This window comes from Amblyomma mixtum, chromosome 5 (assembly GCF_055824585.1).
Source record: "Amblyomma mixtum isolate Tamu chromosome 5, ASM5582458v1, whole genome shotgun sequence".
NCBI classification, from domain to species: domain Eukaryota; kingdom Metazoa; phylum Arthropoda; class Arachnida; order Ixodida; family Ixodidae; genus Amblyomma; species Amblyomma mixtum.
Window position 1 is genome coordinate 166,868,529 of NC_143016.1, and position 11,167 is coordinate 166,879,695.

The 11,167-nt window shown below is 48.8% G+C and overlaps 1 protein-coding gene across 1 annotated transcript; it reads left to right on the forward strand.

Annotated features, from left to right (window-relative positions):
- Nucleotides 1-2,643: 2,643 nt before the first annotated feature.
- LOC149344521 (uncharacterized) lies at nucleotides 2,644-5,124 on the forward strand. Its single transcript, XM_089547256.1, has 2 exons — nucleotides 2,644-4,152; nucleotides 4,726-5,124. Exons 1-2 carry the CDS (start codon nucleotides 2,644-2,646, stop codon nucleotides 5,122-5,124), a joined length of 1,908 nt encoding a protein of 635 aa, XP_089403382.1.
- Nucleotides 5,125-11,167: the final 6,043 nt, after the last annotated feature.

Sequence of the window (11,167 nt, forward strand, 5' to 3'; positions counted from 1 at the left end):
CCGCTGACGTTGTAGCTCGAGCGGCCTCTTTCCTCCCGCTTAGCGAATCACGCCGGCGTTTCTTTTGATATGCCCCTCTCTGCGCGGTTACGACATCAACCTCAAACCTAATTCCACAGGACTGCACTGCTTGGAGTTCCTTTGCCTCAGGTAGAATAACTGAGAAAAAGACACGGAATAATGCCACCAGACCTTAGGTTGAAGACAGGTTATCTTTATACCTTTATGATATGTCTCATAAATTTTTGAACTTAAATGAAAACCACATTTTGTTCTGCAGAAATTCTCGATTTTTCTTTCGCAAATAAACAGTGGTATACGCAGTGTTTTTTTTTAAGATTTTCATATTCCTCCATGCCCGTGATGAACATCTGAATCTACCGGCTCTAAAAGCACACATGACCCGCCGCGGCGGCTCAGTGGTTACGGCGCTCGGCTGCTGGCCCGAAAGACGCGAATTCGATCCCTGCCGCGGCGGCTGAATTTCGATGGAGGCAAAATTTTAGAGGCCCTTGTACTGTGCGATGTCAGTGCACGTTAAAGAACCCCAGGTGGTCGAAATTTCCGGAGGGCTTCACTACGGCGTCCCTCATAGCGTCAGTCGCTTTGGGGCGTTAAACCCGAATAAATCAATCGAATCTAAAAGCAGACGTTTGGCTTCCAGGCCTGTTTAGCACTCGCAGGAGAGGAAAATTCACAACGAAGGCCATTTTTTCCTGCCACAAAAGCCAAAAACATCTCCAACAAACAGCTGTTTTTCCTGCTAAAAAATTCTGACAGTGGAAAGCGCTCAAAAAGACAAGGACGACAGCAAAAAGGGAGACATACAAGCGCTTTCTATGCCTCTCCTTTTTTTTCTGTCGACCTTGTCTTTTTGAGCGCTTTCTGCTGCCAGAATGTAAAACCAACTCACCCACTTACTTCCATTATCCTGCTAAAAAAGCTGCTAGAAGAACACTGTTGCCAGTTTCACCAACGAGCGCAGAAAGCGGAGAGTAATATCTGGTATGAAGAGAGGCTGAGGAACACGGACGGAAACGTATGGGCAGCTAAGATACTCAAGGATCTGCATCAAAAGAGTGGTGGATAATAGTGGCGGACGCGAAATAGTAAATTGACCAATAGGTATGTAGACAACCAGGACGAGGTAATAAAGAGCGCTAAATACAGGTTCGAAGAGGCAGAGGTTCTTATCAATTCGGCGCAAAAAAAAAAAAAACTGAATAAGGGCGTGATTAAAAAGGAAAGAACAATAAAAAAGAATAGTTTCGTGATTACTCAGTAGGCAGTGCCATTTTATTTGAAGTTGATGAAAGCAATTGCTGAAAACGAATAAAAAGAGTAGTTTTCAAAGGTTTACTATTCATTGCCTTTTAATTTTAATGGAATGAGAGCGCCATCTGGAAAGAAGTAAGATGGGAGAGTTTGTTGTAATTCAATAGGCAGTGCAATTTTGTTTTAAGGGGATAAGAGTGCTTTCTGAAAAGAAATAAAAAAGAGTAGTTCTGTGATAATTTAGTATCCAGCGTCGTTTAGTTTCAAGGGAATGAGAGCGCCATCTGAAAAGAAATAAGGAGCAGTTTTGTCATAGTTCAGTAGGCAGTGCGATATTCTTTTATGGGTGGCCCATTCACACGTCCATGCCTGTACAGTCAGCGTCCCGGATGCCCTAGGGTTATGGATGAAAGAAGGCAAAGTAAACGCATCTGCGGTAGACGTGTGCAAAAAACGACCACAGAATTCGTGGTGATAAAACAAGGAATTTATCAAAGGAGAGGATTTTTATTTTTCTGGAACGTAGGTTTAAGTGCACAAAGATGACACAAAGAGATGAAAACATCTTCTCAGTCTTGTGGCTACTGCTACCGCCCCATTTCGCAGGGATCTTGCCATTCTTGAATTCTTCCATCGATTGTAATCTCTTTGACGAATTAAATGCATAATTCTCAGTTCAACCGTTAATACTACGCTCGATTTTACAACTGCGACACAAGTTGCGTGATTTCTACCATGACAAAAAGCGCACTTCGGTCAAATGCACGTGCGTCTGCGTCAATGATCGTACCTTCGCATTCACCCATAACGCTATGAAACTGCCTTAGGCATACAGGCGCAGTACGAAGCCGGCGTGGCAATAAATTATTAGATAAACGCCAAGACTGCTTTGTTTTTAAGCAATAATTTTCCATCACAAATGCCTAGTTTTTGTCCGAAAAGTGACAACGGGTATAATTCCAATGAAAATGCCACGGAATGTTTAATGTGGTTCTTTGAAGGCTTGCTTCAGCTTTAATGTGGACGTCTTTTACTGCACACCGATAGGCATGCACATCACTGTACTTTGTTGATAATAAGCCAAAAAACCAAAAAAGCGCTTCCTTGTTTTGATACCGTCGCCGCATTTTTACCCCGCTTGAACGCTGGTTCGGGGCAGCCGGTCGCTTCAACAGAGAAACTAGGCATGCGCCGAACCTTCTTATCATGTACTGACAACACGCTTGGCGTCACTCCCATTCGGTGTAAGCACGAGGTGAGCGCCCAGTTCGCCCACCAGTATCCTGACTTCAACGGGCGCGTAACGCAGTATGGTTAGCCAGGGAAGATAGCAGCGCGAAAACCACTCAAGCTTTGACGCTATTCGGCATGGCAACTTTCGAAGAAACCTGTCCCTTTATGTCGCTGCCTAGGGAAATGGTTGTCCACATTTTGAGGTTCCTGGGTCTCGAAGACCTGATGGCTGTCGAACGAACTTCGCCCGAGCTGTCAAGACTGGCTCGAGTCCAGTCCGTGCTGCACACCACGAGGTTCCTCATCAGCAGCTCGGCAGATTCCCTACGCGCCTACCTAGACGCGAAGAGGGCGGCGGCGATCTCTGAGCTCGACTTGAATGACTTCGTGGCCGCCGACTCGGAAACGGTGGAGATGTGCATCCAGAGCTGCGTTAACTTGACGGCACTGCGTTGCGTGAACACCCGGCTGCGACCGACAGCGGTGGTTCGCCTCCTTCGAGACAGGCTCCGTTGTCTGCAGTTCCTCGAATGGTCGATCCTGGGAAGCGCACGTCACGACAAAGACATGTGCAACTTTTTGTGCGCACCGCTGGACGATGACAGATGGCCAATTATCCCGGAAACCCTGCGCGGAATGTACGTTGAGATGATCCCAAGAGGACACAGCATCGATTTTTTCTGTTTTGTTCTCGAGTGTTGTTCCAGCCTTCGCATGTTGCATTACCACGAGCGAAGGTTTCAGACGGGAGTTGAAACAGCCGCGTACAGTGTGCTCGATAGCTTCCACAAGGGCACGGCTGGAATGCTAGAGATGTTCACTTTCACCGACGACTGCACCGCTGAAGCTCTCGAAACGGAAAGGACGGCGCCTGAAGACTCATGGAGTCCAGTGAGCGTGCCCGAAAATCTGCTCGGCATGTTCGAGGAAAGCCTAAGGATATCTTGGAGCGTGATCGTAAAGCAGACTCCAAGGACATCCACGAACTGCGTGGTATTAGACAGGAGAACGGCACATTTCGTCCCGGAAAACTTTTCGAATCTCTTCATCGTCATCAAAGATGACGCGTTCGCAACCCTCGAAGCAGCGGCTCGTCACCACTGGCGCCGAAACACGCGGGCGTTGACGCTGGTGTCATCCCCTGCGCAAACAGTGGCGCGCACATGTTCTGCAACCGCCACCGATGCCTTGTCCTTCCTGAACTTCCTCAGGGGATGCCACAAGCTGACCGAGCTAAATCTCACTTCGTTCCATTTTGAGCCGAACGTCGATTGCTGCTCTGTTCTGGCCGACGCTGGCCTGACCAGACTACGCGCGCTGGCACTGCCCTCGTGCGCCCTAAGTAGACGAGAGGGCCTCGATCAACTCACTAGGGCGCGATTCAGGCTGGACGAGTTAGACGTGCGCACTGAATTTAGTGCACTGCCACAGGTTTGCGCCGTTTGCAAAGCTCCTTCCACATGCACCGAACAGTTTTTCGAGCCGCTGCACAAGTTGCGCCTTCTGAGGCGTCTCACCTTATGCAATCTGCCGAACATCCGCGACCTGCGCTTTCTCAGGGGCTGTGCGGTTCGTGAACTCAGACTCCAGAACCTTGGACTTGCGGGCTTTGCAGGTGAAGAAACAGCAGTAGCTCTGACAGAGGTAAGCACCGGTTTAAAATTACCTTGTCTACGCCTGAAGTTATGTTCTATGATATCGGCCTAGTAAATTTAGCAAGCGCTTTTTGCCTGTCCTTATGTTCGTGCTGCTGCGTCTTATTTTGGCATAATCTAGGAGAGAAAGCTTGGTGGTTATACCTGTTTTATGTGTTAAATGCCCTCAAGCTACAAACACTTTTTGGTATATCTTTAAATGCTTTTCACGCATGTACCCACACTGTCTCGTTTCACCATACTTACGGTTACGTAGGCGGAATCAGGAAAAAACGAATTTATTCGGGCCACTCTAGGGGCACTGTATGTGACAGTGATGTTACTCAGAAATTACAAATTGCCTAACACCAACACACTTTCAGCTAACTCACGCATTCGAGTATCTTAAGCGTCATGTTAAAGCAAAAGAATTTAAGGCTTTGCACCGCTATTGTTTTTCTGAATAGTTCGCCTTTCGATCCAGGAAATCGTCGTGAAGTCTCTTTACGGAGTAAATTACGCGTCATCCTGGGGCTGCGTGGCGTAATACCTGCCACAGGACTTTGTGCATTGTGTTTCACAGATGATGGAGCAGGTGCACAGCCTGAAGCTGGAGAGCACCTTCGTCCCCTTGGACCTGTCCTTTCTCAGGCTAGGGATGAGGCGAACTCCTCAGCTGCGCCGGCTGTGCGTCAAGTCGACCGGGATTACGCCGAGCGAAAGCCCAGAGTTGCTGATCACCCTGTGCGATCTCTTTCCGGCCGCCGAATTCATTCACGTGCACACATGGCTGCCCGACGAGGAACCGGAACTGAAGCCGGAGCCCATAGCATTCGTCGCGTACCGCGGCATCCTGCCAGATGGCGCCATCGGGGGATGGGACCTGAAACCTGTGCTTTCACCCGACGGAATTGTCCTCTGCGATATGTGCAACCTCGTTTCTGCCCAGAGGCCCCGAAACTGCGGACCGCGTCGGTTCTAAGTGCGGAGACCAACAGCTATGGCCTCAAAACCTTGTCTTCAGTCCTATCCGCATCTACGCCGCCATGGAGGGTGAGCGCACAAGAATGAGCGAGTAGAATGCAACCATCTTGTGTCGTCCAATCGAAACCTGGAAGATACTCTCTTGATCTATTTATTCAATGGCCACGCCATTCTTAGCCCTCTTTGAACGGCGAAGCTTCTACCACGCTTTGCTTGCAGAATTTTTACCTTCTTTTATGTGTACGACAACGAACGATAAAGGACTGCTCCGCTCCTTAGTTACTTCCTAATAACCTAGCTTTGACGAGCAAAATTTTTACCTTCTTTTATGTTTACGATAACGAACGAGAAAGGACTGCTCCGCTCCTTAGTTACTTCCTAATAACCTAGCTTTGACATTAAAATGCTTAGCATTTTTATGCTGATGGTTTGCAAACTCACTATATATGCATTGTTTTTATAAAGCAGTAATCGTTTTACCATTATCATTTGACCACGACAAGCACATGGAACTTTAGCACCTAAACAGGAATAACGGAAATCGAGGCTTCCAAACGTCAGAAGGTAAATTTTTTTGCTGCTTTTTGCAGGCGTCATTACACAAATGGCATGGCTTTTCCAGCCCTGTTCCTGCTTAGCCCCAACTGCTTGCCCACCGTGAACGAACGACGTATTAATTTTCTTGCGTCGTTACTGACTGTCTTTGCAGTGAAACGTTGTTCTCACTAAGAAGGTTTCAGTACAGCTGCTTTTCCTATCTAATACCCTCATTCGTGTTTGACAGGGTCATTGCCCGAACATGCCTTCCCGTTCTGCGAATCTAGATTTTTTCGACGGCAGTGGCACGTGATTATGCAAACACTGTCAGCCGCAACACTCGCTAATAATGCATATGTGACTTGCAGTAGGGTACGCAAGTGTAGCGAAAGCAGTAGAAATGCAAAAAACATTTAGCAGGACCTGGCATCAATTTTTAAGTTGTTAGAAGCGAAACACGTGTACTTGACGCTGTGTGTCATGACAAAATCCCAGAGTTTGGCCAAGTGTCCCGGAAAGGCTGGTGTATAACGCCCATTATATTCGAATGAATGGGAGGTATCACAAGTAGGCACTGCGTACTCATGCGTAGCGCAATCAGAAACTACGCGGCCTTTAATGCTTGGACAGCTGTTACCTGCTCTATATAGCCTTGATTGCAATAAAGCAGTTTAGGAAGCATTTTTGTCATCTACGATTGCGGTTTACTGCACTGCGTTCTGCGATCACTCAACATTTAGCAACCATAAGCGGTAATTACTCAAACGGATTTTTTTTAAACCTCTTCCCTAGAGAGTAAAGCCGCCGCGGTGGCTGTGTGGTTATGGTGCTCGGCTACTGACCCGAAGGATCCCAGTTCGATCCTGGCCGCAGTGGTTGCATTTCGATGGAGGCGCAATGCTAGATGTCCGTCTACCCTGCGATGTCAGTGCACGTTAAAGAGCCCCAGGTGGTCGAAATTTCTGGAGTCTTCCACACTGCCTCATAGCCTGGGTCACTTCGGGACGTTAAACCCGATAAACTACTAATCCTATTCCTGACAAAAAGTTAGTCCTTTACGCGTACGCAAGCATCTGTCATCGCTGCTTTTTCCGACCCTTAGCTCGAGACCAACTCTGAAGTCCGCAGTCCTGGCTGCGTGTGACAACGTTGACGTTTTGTCCCCTGCTCCGGACAGGCGCAGCTAATCATTGGTTTTAGTTGTTTTTTCTTATACCCAGCGTTTGAATAAACGACTCTTTCTACTAAGCGTTTGTCGAGTGTGCCTTGCTCAAGCGTGTCTTCTTTTTAGTGTGAAGCACAAATTCAAACCGGCTTATTGGTTTCAGTGAAGTCTGACATAAATAAATAAATTAATTAAATATTGGCGCAACCGAGATTCAAAACCGCGGAGGCGCGAAAAGATAAGCTTTTCTGGCCACTGCGCGAGAATACTGCGTTATCGCCGCAGCAGACAACGCCTTGTGTTAAACTGCAGCATACACTCGCGCTGTACACTGCACATCCTCTTCTTCAAGAAGTAATATTACTGTCAAGCTGATATACGCGCTTTCAGATATGTGGCCATAGTGAGAGAGATGTGCGCTGTATGTGCTGGCGTGGACAACGTCGCGGCAGAAACACGTGTTGGGACGCAAGGTAGCAGATCCCACCGCTGCCACCAGTTGTTACGGCTCGAGGTAGCGTGGCCAGTTGTTGCGTCACCAAGGGGGCTCGTCCGGGATGAGGGAATGGTCTGAACTTCAGATGGTTGGAGATTACAAAAACAAGTAGATTTAATGACAAGAAACTGAGACACTTATTTACAAAAAGAAGAGCAAGGAATCAAACGTTAAGAGTTCATAGCGTCGAGCGTCTGGATGAGCCTGATACCCAAGGCCCAGAGCCAATGGATGAACCTATTCCCAAGGTTCAGAGCCACACTGGATGAACCTATTACCGAAGGTCCAGAGCGTTCGTGCCCACTTTGGTCGCAGGTTATATAGCCCAAGACTCCGCCCCTGCACCAGGCGACATTCCATCGCGACACAAAAGATCGGCACCAGCACCGCCATCGAAGACCTGTTGAGCCTCCTCACTAGGCGGTAACTCATCGTGGCACAAAAGATCGGCACCACACGTCACTGCCAACTAAGACACCTGCTTAGAGCCCGCACGTGGGAACTGGCGAGTCCGCATTCCTAAGTCCGCAGTCCGCATTCCTATAGCATTGTGTCGTGTTGACGTCACAGCCGCAGCTGCGCAGGCTTCCTCTGATTCGTTCCGGGTTTTTTTTTTTCAAGACGAGGGACACCTTTTCTTCTCCTGTCGTCGGTTGTTTCTCGAAGGGGAGGTCGTTTTCGCCGAGCCGAGTGTGGGAAGAGCCTCATTGGCCACTTCCCAGAAAGTCACCCTTTTCTGTGAGGTCATCGTGGGGTCAAGTTGAAGTCAAACGACCCGTCAAAATTGCCGCTACGTTTCATCTCGGGTCTCAAGATGAATCGTAACAGCTACCTCCCCCGCCAGACGAGTCTCGGCGAGTAGCAGTCATCGCTGCTGCATGAAGAGACGACTTGCAGAAGCATGCCAGTAGTATGCCAGAAGCTCTCTGCCGCTCGCAACGTGGTCTTCTATTACGCCTTCCAAATTCTTTGAGGCGTCTCTGAAACTTCAACCACATGCGCAAGCAAGCACTCAACTTCCCTCCGAGCAAACCAGTTCCAAAAGAGGGTGCTATAATCCGGTTAGTATAGCCGTTGTGAATAGCCCACACTGAAAACTCCCAGGACCCACGCAAGCTGAGAAAAACCGAACCTGCTACTGTACACCCTCACTTTCAAAAACGCACGAAAAAAAAAAACAAAAAAAAAACTGAGTAGCAATTTTGGTTACATGAAGAGCACCCCGGACCGCTTAGAAAGAACGGCTAAGTGCGTCCGCGTTTCCATTTAATTTGCCCTTCTTGTACCTTATCTCAAAATGATACTGCTGCAGAATCAGGCTCCACCTCAGAAGGCGACTGTTCTTTGATGTCGAAGTTTGCAGCCACGAAAGGGGACAATGGTCTGTCTCTACGACGAATTTGGAGCCTCCGAGGTAGCATTGTAATTTCTGGATAGCCCAAACAATGCAAGCGCACTCTTTTTCCGACGCGCAGTACGCCATCTCTCGAGAGCTGAGTTTTCGGCTTAGGTAGAGCACGGGATGTTCGTTGCCGTTGTCATCCCTCTGGCAGAGAACTGCACCTAGCCCTCGATCACTGGCATCGCACTGGACCGTGAATTCTCGGTCGTAATCAGGAGCTCGCAATATCGGGCGGCTAATCAGTGCTGCCTTCAAGTTTAAGAACGACGTTTCCTTTTTTTCGTCCCAGACTACATTTGTCGGCTCTGTCCTGCGGAGAGCATCGGTCAGGGGGCTTGCCAAAGCTGAATAATCACGGATGTAGTGATTGTAATACCCCGTGAGCCCTAAGAATGCCCGAATGTCCGTCTTTGTTCTAGGCCGCGGGTAGTCTGCCACCGCCGAGATCTTAACCTCACTGGGTTTCCTGAAACCTTGGCCTACGTTGTGACCCAAATAGTCCACTTTGCTCTCGCAAGGTAACACTTCTCGGCCTTTACCGTGAGCCCAGCTTGACGCAAACGGCTTAGCACTGCTCTCAGATGCGATACATGGTCCGCCCATGAATCTGAGAAGACAGCAATGTCATCCAAGTAGGGCACCGCAAATGCTTCACAGCCCTTCAGAACCCTATCCATGAGGCGGGAAAAACAAAAGGGAGCATTTTTGAGCCCGAAGCTCATCATTGTTGGTTGATAGCTTCCCGTTGGAGTGACGAAAGCTGCGCATCTGCTGGCGCGCTCAGTGAGCGGCACTTGCCAGTACCCTCGAGTAAGGTCTAGCGTGGTTACATAGGCTGCTCGGCTGACCTGTTCCACTCTCTCCTCGATATTGGGAATAGGATACACTTGATCCTTGGTGAGAGTATTTAACTTCCGATAGTCTACTACCGGCCTTGGGTCTTTACCCGGAGCTTCCACCAAGATCATAGGCGAAGCGTATTCGCTTTCGGAGGGCTTGATTACTCCTAACTCCAGCATGCGCTTTACCTCCCTATCAAGGATATCTCTCTGCCTAGGAGAGAGTCGATAGCACCTTGACCGCACTGGCCTCTCGGAGGTTAACTCGATATCGTGCTTAATCAAATCAGTCCTTCCTGGCCTGTCTACGAAGCAGTCATCAAACTCTGCTATCAGTTCGCCGAGATCAGACAACTGATTTTCTTTTAGTTCTCCACTCTGCTTAGTCCTCTTGAGAAGTCCCTGCGCGCTGCTTTCCTCCCCGCTTAGACAGATAAGGTTGTCTTCCATCTCCTCAGGAAGGTTAAGCGTTAGATTTACCGCTGCTTCTCTCTGTACGTAAGGCTTCATTAGGTTGCAATGGTAAATGCGCACTTCTTTGCGCTTTCCTGGGGTTTTCACCACGTAATTGGTGTTAGAGAGCTTGGCAACTACTTCTGCAGGCCCTTCCCACTGCACTTCGAGCCTATTTTGCCTTGAAGCTCTCAGCAACATTACTTTGTCACCGATGCAAAACATCCGTTGACGAGCTGTCCGATCATAATAGACCTTCGAACGAGCCTGGGCTGACTTCATGCTGGCCTCCACGAGTTCTTTAGAGTTATGTAGACGATCCAGCAGAGTCAAGACGAACTCTACTACTGTCGGGTCTTCCCCGCGCCCTGCCCAGGCTTCGCGTACCATTCGCAAAGGTGAGCGCAGTGACCTTCCGTACACCAACTCGGCGGGGCTAAATCCTGTGGATTCATGCGGCACTGACCGCAAAGCGAAAAGCGCTGCAGGTAGGCAGGCGTCCCAGTCGCGTTTGTTTTCGTAGCATAGTCCCCTAAGCACACGCTTTAGAACAGAATGCCACCTTTCTACGCTGTTGCTCTGCGGATGATGGATTGAGCTATGCACTATCTTAATGCCGCACCGCTCTAGAAATGAGGTAGTAAGGGCACTTGTGAATACACTACCCTGATCACTTTGGATCTCGGAAGGAAATCCGACTCGAGCAAAGACTGATAACAGTGAATCCACGACGCTCTCTGACGTCACCTCGCGCAGCGCGACAGCCTCTGGAAACTTCGTGGCAGGGCATAACATGGTGAGGATATAACGACACCCTGTCTCTGTCACGGGAAGTGGCCCAACTACGTCTATCACCAACCGGTGAAACGGCTCAGTAATGATAGGGACTAACACCATCGGTGCTTTCCATTTATCTTGCGCCTTTCCGACCCGCTGGCACGTGTCGCACGATTTCACAAAACGCTCCATATCCTTAAAACATCCAGGCCAGTAGTACTCTTGCAAAAGCCTCTGCTTTGTCTTCTTGATTCCCAGGTGGCATGACCACGAATTTCCGTGAGAAATTCGAAGTAAGTCTTGTCGGTACTTCTGCGGAACGACTAATTGGTCTCGCTCCTCTCCCCGCTTATCCGTGTATAAACGGTAAAG